The 16,689-nt window shown below is 43.6% G+C and overlaps 1 protein-coding gene across 2 annotated transcripts in view; it reads right to left on the bottom strand.

Moving 5' to 3' along the window:
• Positions 1–16,689, bottom strand: part of GALC (galactosylceramidase) — a 67,185-nt gene that overhangs the window by 26,516 nt on the left and 23,980 nt on the right. For both annotated transcript variants that reach the window (XM_030558975.1, XM_030558974.1), the window contains 4 exons: positions 15,697–15,827; positions 9,745–9,900; positions 7,677–7,801; positions 6,504–6,631 (listed from right to left, as the gene is read on the bottom strand). In XM_030558975.1, the coding sequence (XP_030414835.1) occupies positions 6,504–6,631; positions 7,677–7,801; positions 9,745–9,900; positions 15,697–15,827 (540 nt within the window). The remainder of the gene's footprint in view (positions 1–6,503; positions 6,632–7,676; positions 7,802–9,744; positions 9,901–15,696; positions 15,828–16,689) is intronic.

The following is a 16,689-nucleotide window of genomic DNA, read 5'->3' as shown; positions in this document are numbered from 1 at the left end:
TCCCTGCGGGTGCTCCACTCTAGGTGAATGTGTAGCAGTACCCACTAAGGTTGGTGGGACTTTGGAGATGCGGCAGGGAATACTGAAGATAGTACTGTATGGCCTACTATTGCGTCTGCTGTGGTGTCTTGTGTGAGAGCATAGTGTTTTGCAAACGTGTGTTCAGATGACCATGAAGCCGCCTTGCAGATATCAGGATTGGGAACGTTGTGTAAGAAGGCAATGGATGCCGACATGGCTCTAGGGGAATGAGTTCTAATGTTTTCGGGCGGTTGAAGATTCTTCGCACGGTAACAGGATCTGATACAGTCAGAGATCCTGGATAGACGTTGTTTAGAGATAGCCGTGCCCTTTGATCTTTCGGCAATGGAAACGAAGAGTCGTGGAGACTTGCGAAATGGTTTAGTCCGTTCTAAATAAAAGGCAATTGCTCTCCTCACGTCGAGAGTATGCAGGGTTGCGTCCTGCAGAGTTTTGTGAGGTTTGGGATAGAAAGTAGGTAAGTATATAGGTTGGTTGAGGTGGACGGTTGACATCACCTTAGGAAGAAATTTAGGATGTGGTCTCAAAGTGACTTTATCTTTGGAGAAGATTGTGTAGAGAGGGTGGGCCATGAGGGCACTCATTTCACCAACTCTCCTCGCTGATGTTATGGCAACTAGGAAAGCCACCTTCATGGACATATGGAGGTGAGAGGAGGTAGCCAACGGCTCAAATGGAGGTTTCATGAGGGCATGAAGAACGAGGTTAAGATTCCATGTAGCCACTGTTGGATGAATTTCAGGGTAAAGATTCTGCAAGCCAGTGAGAAAGCGTTTAATGGTGGAGTGTGTAAAGAGTGAGTACCCATCCAATAGGTCATGGAAGGTGGTAAGCACCGCCAGGTGCACTTTGATGGAGCTGATCGAGAGTCCGTTGGGTTTTAGTTTCAGGAGGTAGTCTAGAATGTTAGGGAGGGTCACATTATTGGGTGCTAAATGTTTATGCGAGCACCAAAGAGCGAAACGTCTCCACTTCTGAAGGTAGGTTTTACGAGTGGAGTCTCTCCTACTGTGCAAGAGGACATGTTGGACCTGCTCGGAACAGGCTAGTTCATGGGTTTGGAACCATGAAGGAACCAGGCTGTGAGGTGGAGTTTTTGGAGCTGGGGGTGAAGGACTCGTCCGCTGTCCTGGTAAAAAAAGAGGTCTGGTCTATTGGGGAGAGCCCATGGGTGATGGGAGAACATGCGGAGAAGGTAGGGGTACCAAGTCTGTCTCGGCCAAGCCGGGGCAATAAGGATGACCTGGGCCTTGTCGTCCGCAATCTTCCGAAGAACCCTGTGTAGTAGAGGGATAGGTGGGAAGGCATACAGGAGGCAGTTGTTCCATGGGATGAGGAATGCATCCCCTAAGGATGCAGTCCCAAGTCCCGCCCAGTGGCAAAACAGAGGGCATTTCCAGTTTCGGGTCGTGGCGAAGAGATCTATGGATGGCATGCCCCAGTGGGAAAAGAGCTGTTGGAGTACTGCGGGGTGCAGTTCCCATTCGTGTTCCATCAAGAAGTGTCTGCTGAGTGCGTCGGCAGTCGTGTTGTGACAGCCTGGTAGGTAGGAAGCGATGATCTGTATTCGATGTCGTATGCACCAATTCCATAGTCGAATGGCTTCCATGCAGAGGAAATGTGATCGGGCTCCTCCTTGTCTGTTTATGTAATACAAACATGCTATGTTGTCTGTTAAGACTCGCAGGTATTTGTTCTTTATGAGGGGAAGAAAGTGAAGGCATGCTCTCCTCACTGCTCTGAGCTCTAAGAGATTTATGTGCAGATGTGTCTCTGATGCAGACCACCGGCCTTGTGCCCTGTGTTCCCCTAGATGCACTCCCCAACCAATCAGGGAAGCGTCTGTGGTAAGCATGAGCGTTGGGGATCGTTGCTGGAAGGAAACCCCCCCTGTGCAGAGGTTTTCTGGACTTGTCCACCATTGTAGGGAAGTTATAACATGAGGTGGAGGAGTTAACAGCATCCCTAAGGGATGTCTGCTGGGTTTGAAACTGGAGTTGAGCCAGCCCTGGAGGCATCTCATATGTAGCCTGGCGTGTTGAACCACAGGGGTGGTAGTTGCCATGGGACCAAGGAGCTGTAGGCAGATTCTTGCTTGCATCCTGGGACGAATAGAGAGCGTACGTATGAGCTGCGTGATAGCGAGGAATCTGTTGTATGGGAGTGAGGCCCTGCTCTGGGTTGAGTCCAGATGAGCTCCAATGAATTCGATCTGTTGCGTAGGTATCAGGGTAGATTTATGAATGTTTATTTGGAGGCCTAGGCTGTGAAAAATGGAGATGGCGAAGAGCGCGGCTTGAAGTGTCTCACCATAGGAGTCACCTCTGATGAGGCAATCGTCCAGGTAGGGGAAAGTGTGACCCCGTGTTTGCAGAGGTGAGCCACAACCCCGGCTAGGGTCTTGGAAAAAACTCTTGGAGCTGTGGAGAGTCCGAAAGGGAGAACTCTGTATTGGAAGTGATCCTGACCGACTGTGAATCGTAGGAAGCATCCGTGAGCTGGATGTATTGATATATGGAAGTAAGCATCTTGTAGGTCGAGGGCTGTGAACGAGTCCCCTTGATCCAATGCAGGTATTATTGTGCCCAATGTGACCATCTTGAATCTTTGTGTCCTCACAAATTTGTTCAGTCGGCGTAGGTCTAGTATAGGCCTCTATCCCCCGGTTTTCTTCTGCGTTAGAAAATAATGGGAGTAGAACCCTGTCCCTTGATGTTGCGTCGGCACAGGTTCCACTGCACCTATTTGCAGAAGGTGTGCCACTTCTGTGCGAAGTAACTGTTCGTGAGAGGGGTCCCTGAAGAGGGAGGGGAAGGGGAAAGGGTAGGATATGAACGGGATGGAGTAACCGGTCCGAACTATTTCGAGGACCCAACGGTCCTGTGTAATCCGCTGCCAAGCATGTTGGAAATACTGGAGGCGGTGGCCAAATGGATAAGTAAGTGGTGGAATCAAGGGGTTGTCGTGCAGACCCTCAACCAAAGCTTCAAAACTTTTGTTTATTGCCTGGTGGACGGAAGGTGGTGGCTTGATTTTGATTTTGTCTGCGTTTGGGAGGTCTAGTACGATTCCTAGTTGTGTCATATGGTCTGGATTGAGGGTGATAGTACTGATGTGTGCGTGGTCTTTAGTATGGTTGGTATCGTTGTCTCCTGGGAAGTGATGGGTGAATGCCCAGGGTACGCAGTGTCGCTCTCGAATCTTTCATGGTGTGGAGGAGTTCAGTTTTTTTCAAAAAGAGTTTGTCCTTATCAAAGGGGAGGTCCTCCACTTTGGTCTGGAGCTCTTTAGGAATGCCTGACGCAGAAAGCCATGAGGATCCGCATAACCACAGCAGTTGCAATGGTACGGGATGCTGTGTCCGCCGTGTCTAAGGACACCTGTAGGACCGTTCTGGAGATCAGTTGTCTCTCAGACAGGATTGATTTGAAGTCTGCTCTTCTGTCCTCTGGGATGTATGAGGCAAATTCGAGAAGCTTATTACAATTATCAAAATCATAGCTGGCGAGGAGAGCAGAATAGTTTGCAATCCTGAATTGCAGTGTAGAGGATGTATAAACCTTGCCGCTCAGGACATCAAGGCATCTAAGGTCCTTGTCTTGTGGGGTTGGTCGATATTGTGACTGTTTAGTTCGCTGTGTAACTGCATCAATGACAAGAGAGTTCGGTGGTGGATGAGAAAATAGGAAGTCTGTGTCCTTTGCAGGAACGTAGTATTTATGTTCGATCTTCTTACAAGTTGGTACTAGAGAAGCTGGGGTTTGCCAGAGGGTGTCAGCTGGCTCCATGAGTGCTTCATTTATAGGGAGCGCGATTTTCGAGGGCGTAGACAGTTGAAGAATTTTGAGGAGTTTGTGCTGATTCTCCTGAACCTCTTCTAAGGGGATATCCTGACTGAGTGCAACTCTCCTGAAAAGTTCTTGAAATTGTTTACAGTGTCAACGCTCTGTGGAGGTGGAACCCAGGCATCGCCCACCGGGGGGGGGGGGGCAACGTAGGGAAACTGAGGCTACTGGGCTGGAGCCGTGACCTGAGGTGGTAAAGGTGCCTGTGGAGGAGAAGCAGGAGGGGAGAACTCCGCTTGCTGCTGTAGCTCAAGGTCACCGTTGGTGAAAGCCAGTTCAGGTGGAGAAAGTGGCAGGTCAAGAAAGGAGTCCTGTGTCTAGGAGCGGAGAGTGAGGCTCAGGTGGCATTAGAAGGTCACTTTGAGTGAGAAGCTGTTGTTCCTGCTCTTTAGGTTGATCTAAGCCTGCCCTCTGCTCTAGTTCTTTAGTAGAAGAGAGTGGCAGAGAGTGTCCTGCTGTGTTGAGCCTAGAGGTGCCCTGCAGGGGGTCTGCTGCTGGTGCGCGGGCAGATGAGTGGCTGGGTGCCGACCCTCTTCGCGGTGCCGAGGCTGATCGTGCTGTCAGAACTGCAGCTATTTCCGTGGCTGAGGCAGAGCGCGCTGGCGGGACCGCGGCCGCTTTTGGTGCTGAAACTGACCAGGCTGTGAGTACTGAAGCTGTTTTGGGTGCCGGAGCCAAACACGCTGCAGGTACCGGTCCTGAAGAGGAGTGAGTTGTCCGCGCCGCAGTCGTTTGCGGCGCTGAGGGGACCGAATCAACAGGTGCCTTCCTAGCGCGGGAGGTCTGGTCCCTGCCTCTAAGTTCTGTCAGAGCGGTTGCTGAGGCATTTGAAGAGGCTGAAGCAGCTATCTTTTGTGTTGTCAGCACAGGGGGTAGAGATCTTGCTGGAGACCCTCTACCCTTGTTAGAGTCTCGTTTGAGAGACTGCTTAGCTTCTTGCCTCCGCTCCAGGGAGAGTGAAGCAACGCTCCCCACCAGTTCAGATCTGGCTGGGGAGCGTGTGGGAGCGGGTTCTACCTTTCCCGTCTCCGACAGCGGCTGCAGGGATTTTTCCATCCTAATGATCTTGAGGCGCAGATCCCTGTCACAACGAGCTCTTGACTTGAGGCTCGCACAGTGAAGGCACTTCGCTGGGATGTGGGTGTCCCCGAGGCACTTCACACAATGAGAGAGGCCATCTGAGTGTGGCACGGAGTCCTGGAGATGCATCTTTTGAAACCTGAAAGTCCTGGCATTATGAGTTAGAAATGGCCGAGGAGAGTGTCTAAATGGGAGACAAGAGGTTTTTTTTTTGTTTTTTTAAACTAAGTAACTAACTATGTAACTATACTAAAGGAAGGGAAAGAACTGAGAAGTAATTAATAATTATTCCTATGTTCTTTGTTACTGTTTCCTATAGAGATCAGGGAAGAGAAGGTAGCACTGCCCCGAATCCCGTCTTCAGCCGAGGACGGTTGAGAAGGAACTGAGGAGGGTGTGGGGCGCACGCACTCAGGAAGATTCCAACTAGACGGGAGATACCATCTGGGTGCGTGTGCCCCAACCAGGCACTGCTACCAAAAATCTCCGATCAACAGCACCGGGACGCACCGTCACCTAGAGTGGAGCACCCACAGGGACAGCACTCGAAGAAGAAATCTTGGCTCTGATACTTCTTGCAAGACTATGCATGTGGCCCAGAAAGAAGGGGGAAAAAAAGAAAAACAAAAAAAAAAAAGCTTAAAAAATTCTAATATCCCCTAGTCCTGCTTCATCTGTTGTTCCCTCTCACTATAAACTTTCTACCTTTTCCTGGGATATTCAAAGCCCTCTACCTGATTTTAAAATATTATGCCTACTCAATCAAGGAACTAACAATACCACATGACCAAGGCCCTTCATTTTCAGTTTTTAATTTATGTAAATCTGCCTGGGAATTTCAGGGTTTATTACAAAATTTTAAAAAACAGGTGAAAAATCAGTGCAAAAATTAATTTTACACACAGTTTGCTGGGTGAATATTGGGGGATGGGAGGACAGAACAGCAACAAACAGAGAAGTAAAAGTATTGAAAGTAAAAGCAGTTTAATGCTATGGTTTATTTCATGAACTGTACATTAAATACATGCATGAGCATACATATTTATCTTCCACATTAAGTTAATTTAATTGATGCCTTTGTTAATATGGTAGTCTCCCTGGCAAAGGTGCAAGCGACACGTACATAATGAGTTTCTGCAAGACAATTTTTTTTCAGAAAAATCATCCTAAATCTCCATCTACTGCTTTGGCCTGGTCTACACGGCTGGCGGGGGGGTGGGAGGGAGAGACACACACAGGACTGTCTATGTAAGATATGCAACTTCAGCTTCGGGAATAGCGCAGCTGAAGTCATCGTATCTTTTTTCAACTTACCTCCCATCCTCACGGCGCGGGATCAACGGCCACGGCTCCCCCCTCGACTCCGATACCACCAATCGCCCTGATGGAGTTCCGGAGTCGACGGAAGCACGTTCGGGGATTGATATATCGCGTCTGGACAAGACGCGATATATCGATCCCCGATAGATCAATCACTACATGCCGATCCAGCGGGTAGTCTGGATGTACCCTTTGTTGGTTATTGGAGAACATTACCATAGTTTCAATGATGATAGTAAGGTTGCCTAGGCCATCGGTCAGAGCTACATAGCTGCCACCGTGTTCTAAACGTCCATCCACCTGCAGGTAATGCCAGCCAGGGTGGGTAAACTGAGTTGTATGTGCTGTGCAACAGTGAAAAGAAACCAAAAACAAAACGTCAGCATTCATTCCAGAAAGGTCATCCTGCTACCATTTTGTAGATTTGATGCCACTGGTTTTACAACCATACACTTTACTTTGAGAGAGATCTCTATATAATTTACAAGGCATTACTTATGGCTAGTTAATTGGAAAGAGACCAAAGAATCAAGAAGGTGGATATAGCTAATTCTTGTGTCTGAACCCCTTGCTACGTGATACTTTTTTCTGTCTGAAGATGAATAGCAGAAGATACAATATAGGGGAACTTCACATGATCCTGCCACATACAGGAAGGGGCAGGGCACCTGATCTGGTGACCAACTCTGCAGAGACAAGAAAAGGTTATGGATGGACCAGAGGGCGGCCACTGGAGATGGATTATATATATATATATATATATATATATATATATATATATATATATACATACACACATAAATTTTTATATATTATACAGACAGTAAAAGTGATGGTTTACAATCTCAACCATCACAGAACTGGAGTACTCCTATGTTCTGTTTGTTTTCTTTTCCTCCCTCTCAAAACTCAAGTACCCAGATATTTTGGAGATAAAATAGAAAAATAAAAATCAGGCATCGAGTCCTAGCTTTTACAGAGATTTTAGCTCAAAGCCCTTTTTTTTTTTTTTTAAGAAACACAAAATGTTACAAAACCCAAAAAACAGTCATTTGCAATGAAAACAGAGATCTTTAATAATGGGAGCATGAACTACATTGATGTGATTCTTGTATGTGTTGCACAAGTCAGATCAGAGAACCAGATCTCATTCCCTGTAAGGATTTCTTCCTGCCCCCATTCTAGTTAAAATGACTAACGGAGAGTCTTTCAATTGCTAAGAAAGTAAGAATGTTCAATAAAAGTACTGTATCCAATAAAAAGTGAGCATAAAAGAAAAATTATTAAAACACCAAAAATAGAGGACGTTGCATTAGTTTAATTTAGCATAAAAAAACCCCAGAGTATTTTGTCTATACTTTTGTAGGACTATCTGAACTTTTTATTTACCTGTGATCCAGATGGGACCTTCCACTGCATAATAGCCACTCCATGGCTCTTGCGCTGTCATTAATCCATCTCGACCAAATGGCAAATCTTCATAATAACTAGCCACTAAATTCCAAGCAATGGTGCTGGAAAATAATTTTGTTTTTAAAGTCACAATAGTTTTGAGTGCAGAGAACTTAACAAAATATCTCTGATAGTGCTGAGATTGAACACCCCTGTGTGTCTGCATAAACTAAACATTCCAATGAAGCTACTTCCTTTGGCAGATATATTACATATTTGCAGTGGTGGGAATTACAGAATGTGGCAGCTCTGAAGGTATCTGTGTTTCTATACTTGTGCACCTAAAGAAAGTTTAGGAAGACTTGCAAGACTAACCTGACTAGCAAAGTATTGCAAGATCCTTAGTATCTGGAACTTGCACATTCTAACCTCAGTTGCAGTGGAGCCCTTAATTAAAGCAACCGTTTATCAATTTATGATATTTGCTCAATTCATCACATCATGTCTTTGGGAAATTTGAAGAGGAAAAGTCAAACACCTGGGGTTTATATATGAAGAACTTTTAAGGTTGTAATATGGTTTTAAGCACTAGTGAAAGGAACTAAATGAAGTACCTTGTGGACTGAACTCTTTTTACACACACAAAACGGGCAGCAGCAGCACAACCTTTACCCCACATTGTCCTCTCAAGGAGCCTCAATCATTAAAGGAAAAGTTCTCAGTACACCAAACAAGCATTAGTCTGATCAACTACTTTTGAAAAAATTAAAGAAAACCTAAAATCAAGAGAGCTTGTTAATAAAAAAATCCTAGGTCTTGTTCTCATATTGGCACATTTGCAGGTATCAAATTACGGCCCCCCATTTGTGATGGCATACATATCTAGTCACTGCTGCAGGCAAACAATAGTTATTCTTTTAGTACCCCCTGGTATGTGCCAGTACCTAATTCCCACAAGTGGTCATAATAACTGTGTGCCACTGTGCACCTGAATTTTTAAAAAGGGGTCCTAAAAAGGTCAACAAAAAAGATGCTCAGAAGAAAACTTTTTGCTTTGTACACTACGCAAACTTGTTCTATTTAAATTTTCAAGAGCTCCAACTTGGCCGACAGGAACTACAGCAAATTTCAGTCCAAAGGCAGGCAGCAAGGCCATAGAAAGGCCAACATGAGTTTACTATTCAGGTATTATAAGCAGCTCCACATCTGGCTTACATTGATGACTATTGTGTGTTGATGTGGTTATTGGGATGTTTACTGTATGAATATGTTGGTGTAGTTTAATAGAGGACTGTAAGGAAAAAACAAGCAGAAAGGGAAAAAGAATGACTCAAGATAAGACACTACTCAGCAAATACTTGAGAGCTTTTTAGAGACCATGCCATAACTACAGCAGACTGGGAATCTTCCAGTGGATTGTTTTACTGTCTGAACATGCCAATTCATCGACAGTGAATCATTTCAAAAGATAAGGTAGATTTTGACCAATTTCCATTTCATAACCACCATGAAGCATTTCGACATCAAAAATGGAATGTTTTGAAATTTTAGGAACCAAAAATTGGTTTTTCATTTTCAGATTCCTTCTCATTTCAATATTTATATTATAAACTTTTTTTTTAAATGTAAAGTGTTGAAATCTGAACAAAACCTTTTGATCAATCCAACCTCTTCCACCTCACCACCACCCTAAATTTCATTTTGTCTGAAAATTTCCAACTTTTTTGGTTTTATTGTTTTTCAGAACAGACTTTCCCACAAAACAGTTTGCACCTGCCTCTAGTCAGGACAGGAAAAGGCCCGGGAACCAGAAAAATCAAAAGAAAAGAACTGTGGAAGACTTAAAACAGAAAAATCTCTCAAAGGGATTAGGGAGGAGTGTAAAGGGAGTTGTTCAGCAGAACTAGATGGAAGATGCAGGTACTCGCTAGGGTATTTCAAGTTAGGACTCCCTAGGCCTTACACCTGACGGGTGCACTCAAAGAGACCAGAGAAGTACAGATAGCCTTGTAACCATGACAGTATGCTGAAGTTATGAAAATAACTGACTGCATGAAAGACTTACGAGGTCATATTTCCATTCACATAGTTCTGGTTCAGGATCCGAGCCCAGCAGCCTGCACCCACTTCATCATTGAAAGTGCTATAGTCTTCCGAAGCCCATAGTTTCTTCTGAGTTGCTAAGGCATTAGGCACTGTTCTTGTTCCAGGATAATGAGCCCTGGATAGTATTTCAAAAAAGGACATCACTTAACACAAGAAAAGCAGGAGAACTCAATACACATTCAATTATTAGCTCCAAGGACAAACAAAATGACTGGTGCCAAAAAAAAAAAAAAAAAAAAAAAAAAAAAAAAAAATCACTGTGGATTTCACTTCAGAGAATCATACTACAGTAGTTAGATCCAGAACAGAGCTACAATATTTAATAATTTAGCCTCATCTGTGCCAATGAAGGATTCTTCCTTATAATGTATTCTGATGCTTTAGCAAGTCTAGTTTTAAATATCAAATGCAAATCAGGCTTTTTATTCCATATCTCGGTGTGCACATTTTTTCCTGATATTCAGCATTAGTGCCCTAATACTTTTATCTCATTGCTGCTAATTATACCACCTTGTACCACCCTAAATAAATCCTCTCCTGGGTTTTTATGACTTTCACATACTTGTGGATTAATAATAATGCTTAGCACTGGGTATCTTCAAAGCCATGTACATAAAGTGAGATCTCCCCTTAGTCAAGCAATTTATGCTTACGCTTGTACTCTTTCCTCAGAAACCAAACCTTTGGATTTTCAGCAAGTATGTTGTTAAAGCCAAAAGAAAAAGCATTGAAAGTTTGGAGCAGCTGCAATAAACTGAGGTTAAGTACAGAATATGATAGGAGCTCTGCTTATTTCTCTTTGACAGATCTTTCCTACTCCTAATGGAGATACTTGTTCTCATCAAAGATCTTTTGTGCTCACATTGGTTTGGTTACCACTGATTGACTAACGCAATTTCATCTTACAACTGTTTCAAAGGCTTTCTTTCAGGCAATAAGGGGCATTTTTAGTTTCCCCTCAGATAAAAAGTAACCAACAAGGAAGTCAACTTAACTACACGCTGAAAACAAAACCATAAATTCTATAGATAGAGGTCAGAGAAAGGTCCTTAATATTAGTCTGATATAGAGGCAGAAGGAACCTTGCTGTGGGCAAGGGAAGGAAAGAAGAGTATGGACCACCTCTCAGTACAGTACGCATTCACATATAGCTTTACTAAGCTAATAAAGGCATAATACAGTGCTAATAAATATGTTGAATATTCATCTCTCTGCTGTTAGGTTTACTGTATACACATTCAACTCTTTTTGGTTTGGAAGCAAAAATGTAAGTGACTAAAATATTAACTTTGATGCTTCAGTGATTAGATGAAAAGCATAGTTTGTAGAGACAGATGTAAAGCAGAGAGGGAGTAAATGTGCACTTCTATGCCCCTCTCTCTTGAAGGCTCTCAAAATGCTTTACAAACATTAATTATTACTCAGCACCCCTGGTAGATACTATCCACATTTCACAGAAGGGGGTGGGGCGGAGATGCAAAGTGAGTTGCTCAAGATCACGCAGGAATGCAGTAATAAAACACAAGTCTGAGTATTGGTTTTAACTACAAAGACCAAGGGGTGGGTGTAAGTGTAAAAATAAATAAGAGGTGGAATATGGAAACTGGATTAATCAAATAAAGGGAATGAGAGGAGAGCACTAAAGGTAAGGGAAGAAAATGGATAAGAGGAGGACATCAACAAAGCGTTAACGTTAAAGAAGTAGCTGAAACTGGGTCTTGCAAAAAGGGCAATCATTTTCAGAACATATTTATGAGCAGCTTTGCTCCACTTCCAGCCCACATCCTGTCAGACACAACGCTCCCCCACCCCCCTCTGTTCCGTTAGCTTGTGCTTAAGTGGAACAGTCTCACCAAAAGTGAGTGGGTCATTTCCCCCCCACCCGCCTAGATGCCAGTGAATGAGCAATAATCATGAACTCTCTGCTCTTCAGACACTACCTGTACCTCAGGTGCTTTGGTTTCTTTTATTAAGATCTAAAGGACTCCACATAGAGTAAGCCACACTCAAGCCTCATTACCCCATAGGCAGGAGCAGCGCCAGGGTTTTTGGCGCCCTAGACAGGGGTCCTTCCGCACTCCCGTTCGGCGGCAATTCTGCAGTGGAGGGGGGGGCCTTCCGTGCTCCCGGTCTTCAGGGCACTTCAGTGGCAGGTCCCGGAGCGAGTGAAGGACCCACCACAGAACTGCCACCGAAGACCTGGAGCGTGGAAGGATGCCCCGCCGCAGAATTGCCGCCGAAGACATGGAGCATGGAAGGACTCCCCGCCGCCGAATTGCCACCGAGGGCCGCAAAATGCCACCCTCCCAAATCCTGGCACCCTAGGCGACCGCCTAGGTCGCCTAAATGGAAGCACCGGCCCTGCCCATAGGCTGACTTTTTATAGCGACAGTAATTAGCTGATTCACTCACACTGCCAAGCATCAGTTTTTAAAGAGTACATTTTTAAACATCTAAATAAGCATTCACCATCAATAAGCATTCACCATCAGAAAAACTTATAGCCCTTCGATATGCCCTCAGTCTGCTGAATCAATCACTACTTTAAAACTTATGAGGACACTAGACTGGGTTGCAATCTTCTTTTAAGTTATCCTTTCCACCTAAGCAACTCAGCTACATTGACCTGACAAATAAGGAATATGGCACACAGCAAGAGGTGCATTGTGGAAAAGAACAAGTTCCTTTCACAGAGAGCAAAAGGCCAGATTCTTCACATCTGCCAACTTCCTCAGGAGAGCAAGCTGTTCCCATCTCTTCTGCAGATTTTCCAACAGCCTTAGAGCTAGAACAGCTGGTTCCTATGCCACCCCCACCACCCCGAGCATGCTCCAACACAGGGGACACGGCCACAGCATGCTGCTCTGCAGATACCCCAAGCTAGCAGACCAGTGTGTGGTGGGGCTTAGGTGCTGTGGAGTGTATAAAACTAGTTAAAGCAGTGGTCTCCAAACTTTTCAGTCACACCTCCCCTTACCCGTGTCTGTGCACACACCCCGAAGCCAGGGCCGGATGGGGTGCCACAGCTCCTGGGAGGAGAGGTGAGAAGAGCACAGACGGGTAAGGGGGCCGAGGCTGGGGCCACAGCCAGGGGCCAGGAGTGGAAGCCATGGCCAGGCCATGGTTGGAGGCTCAGGCTGGGGCCGGAAGCAGAGTCAGAGCAGAGCTGGAGGCAAAGCAGGCTGGGTGGTGCTTCCTCCCTGACCCTTATGGAGGCTGGCCCAGGTCCTGCTGTGCCCTCGCTCTGTCTCAGGGGGCCACACCTCAAAGTTTGGGGACCACTAGGTTAAAGTGTTAGAACATCATAATTGGTTCCCTGATATATCTCCTCCTTCCCAGCTTCTCCCTATCTCTGGATAGCTGCAGAGAATTTGAGCCCTACAAGCTAAAGTTAGGAGTGATCCGTATATAGCTGGGATGCTTCAACAGAATAGGTAAGATTTTAGGACTTATTTTACAAGAGCAAAGAACTAGAGACACCTTAACAGGGAAGCTGTTCCAAACATATGGAAGAAGAGGAAGTATGGTAGCAGGAATGGGCAATGGAGAGAAAGAGAGAAGCTTGGATGGAGAGCAGGTAGTGAGAGGTAGATAGGAATGGAGTTCCAGAGAATTCTGAATGTAAGCTCAAATGTTAGCTCAATGCCAAAGAGAAAAGGGCACTGCAAAATTCCACTAAGGGGAGAGATGGTAAGAATTGTCTGAAGATATTATTTTAGCAGATGCATTGTAGAAGGAATGGAAAGTATGCGGAGGGAAGAGATAGGACAAGGCCAGTGCATAGGATGTAGGACAATGGGAAATTAACAAGCCAGCATGAAGTACTAGCAGAAGGAATGAGTTTTGAAAAGGCTACACAGAAGTAAAAAAGACTGATACTAATGGCATCATGTTTTTAATGAAGGAGGGAAACTGCTCTTGCTTTTGACATTCATTCCCCATTCCACAGCCACTGGCTAAGTAGTATTTTCATTGCCCCCTTCCATAAAAAAAGCAAAAAAACAAAAAACACACCACTTTCAGACAAGAAGGAGCAATGTTTTGAGTGCTGCATTTTTCAAGAAACACTGGGACAATCTTTTTTCTCTGTGTTTGCACAGTGCCTAGCACAATGGGGTCATGGATCCATGACCAAGGTACCTAAATTCTACTATAATACATGTCTATATATTACCAAGCATTTTAACATTAAATATATCTTTGTATAGTAGGCCATGGACTAGTAGCACTCCCATATAAAAATAGTCCTGTGAGTGGCAGAAGTTTTGCATGAGAGAACTAAATTAAATCCCAGTTAGAGCAACAAGGTAAAAAAAAAAAATCATTGTTAGGAAATAAATTTCTCATAGCAGGAGGTGGAACTAACAGTAATCTACAGTGAACAAAAATTAAACTAGATTTTCCAGATACACTATTTATGCTGCTGGCCTTTTGCACTTCTCACTATTGGACAGAAAATTGACTAGCTTATTTTACTTTTTGACTTCCATGCACTAACACAATATTGTGCAAAACATTGCTAGGGAATATTTAGTCATAAAATAGTCTGAAAAATTCTATTCTGAGGAGGCTTTACAAAATTGGCTTATTTGCACAAAACCTGAAGTCTTAATTATGCAGTATCATCCCTGTGAGAAAGTTTAACTAGGATAATAGTCTTTTTTTGTTTCTTACCACCCTCCAACTTTCTCATCTTGATTATCTAATCCACTTTAACCCAACCTAGATAGAAGTGCTAGGAAAGCGGACTTTCCTGAAATGATGTACTGTATTTATTCAACCTTATATACTCTCAGAACAACAAGTTTGTTAACATGAGCCTCAAGCTGCCAATTCCACCCATAGCCACTTTCACAATAATGTATTTTAAATTCATAGCTACTAAGAAACATTTGATGCCTTTATTTCCAAAGACACTATATTAAAAACAGAGTTATTTGTCTTCTAGGAATGGCAGCTTGAGTAAGTCAACAGTAACATCAAGCTTAAAAAGAAAAGGCACTGCCAGAGGTTCCTAGTAAGATGAACACATGCTGACAATTTTAACCCTTTTTACAGTAGTTTTACATCTTCACTTGTTAGATGATTCATAGATACTAAGGCCAGAAGGAACCATTGTGATAATCTAGTCTGACTGCCTGTACAGCCTAGGCCATAGAACTTCCCCCGTCCTCCAAATATCCTAGAGTGTATCTTTGCCAGTGCTGGAGAATAAATACAGGTCTGTAGTTAATTTTAATTTTCTGCTTCTGAGACAATACATTGGTGTCCATTGAAACTCAACTAGAAAAACCATATCTTCCCGTCCGATGGTTGTATCGGCCTCCACATGAACAAACCCTGCCTTCCTAACCTAAACCAGTAACGAGACTCAGATTAATTGAATCAAGCATTGCTAGTTGAATCACAGATGAAGTCATAAGGCTCAATTCACCCTATAGTCTATGACAGTTTTTGCCAACGTAGACCCTAGGGGAAACCAGTCATAGCAGAATATTTGAAAGAGGGCAGCGTCAAAGCATGTTTTGTGCACCAACTGTAGGAGTTCCAAGCATCCCCAAAATAGGCAGGGCTGGGCAGAGAGGGGGCCTGGATCTATGATTGAATTGATTTGGCAAGCAAGTGCCAGCAGATTTTAAGGCTAAGTCCGCTCAGGTGGAAAACTCAGGTGGAATTTGAAAGGAACCAGGCTAGAACACAAAGCTCTAATGATCGCCTCCCTACAACTGACAAAGTACATTATTTAGCAAGAAAGGTTAAGGTATCAAACCTTCGGTGAGCACTGAGCAAAGCCAAAGCTCCCAGCAAACGCTACCTCTTAAGTTATATATGAGCAACCAGTGGAAATACATGATCAGAGCAGGTTACTAAGAAAGCAGCTTCATTTAAAAAAAAAAAAAAAGTGACTTACCCTATGATATCGACCACTTGATGGAGTTCACAGTCGAACATCATGAAAAAGGAAATTGGCTCCCACATGTTATCACTAGCTATGATCCTCACCCGCTGCAGACCTTGTTTATCCAAGGTGTACCTTAATAGCTTTTTTAAGTGGAAGGAGAGAAAAAAAATTGTGTCAAACTGTCACAAATTCAGGTTTGGAACAGGTTACCAAATGAACATTTTACAATTTTTAAAAAAATTATCTTCCTCTTACACTTCAATACAGAACAGTTATGTCAAGAATATACTCAGCAAAAAGGGTCAATCATAAGCCGGCGATCAAAATGGACAAAATGTTGTTCTAACACTTTCTGTCAAGCCCCAAAGTTCGGTTAGTCCCAGACTGCACTGTACAAAAGGGAGGTAGGGAAAATGAAAAACATTTGATTCTCATTATCTACACTCTGCATGTATGTAAGAAAAAGTTAGACAAGGCAAAGCCAACTACATTTCATGAGAGACAATCTATTTGCAGATCAGTGACTTACAAAATGTCAGTAGTTTGATAGTCTGGGTGTGAAGTTACAAGAAATACATACAGAAAAACATGGACAAGTCTGATCCAAAAGGTATATACAACATTTCTGAACATAAAGCAAATATTTCATAATCAAAACACAATGAAGAACAACTGCATCTCCAGCTGACTGTTTCAATTTAAAACTGAAGCTACAGAACATAGATAAGGTTTACAGTCCATATTGGGGGTATGGGAGGAATTACTCTTATGGAAGTTTTTGTTTCAGAAACAAAGCAAGCTGCTTTCAGACAATACTGTATTTGTTAAAGTCATTCAGATGTCTAAGAATAAGTACTTTCCAGGACATTCTATTGTTTACATGATACACACGTAAGATTTGCTGCCTTCAAAATACCATTAATGTCATATTAGAGTCAAGAAAACAAAAACGCCAAATAAGGAAAATCTAAAAGCAGAGGTTTCTCCTGCAACATTAGTTCG

This window comes from Gopherus evgoodei, chromosome 4, assembly GCF_007399415.2.
Source record: "Gopherus evgoodei ecotype Sinaloan lineage chromosome 4, rGopEvg1_v1.p, whole genome shotgun sequence".
NCBI lineage: Eukaryota > Metazoa > Chordata > Testudines > Testudinidae > Gopherus > Gopherus evgoodei.
This window is presented reverse-complemented; position numbering and strand designations above follow the sequence as displayed.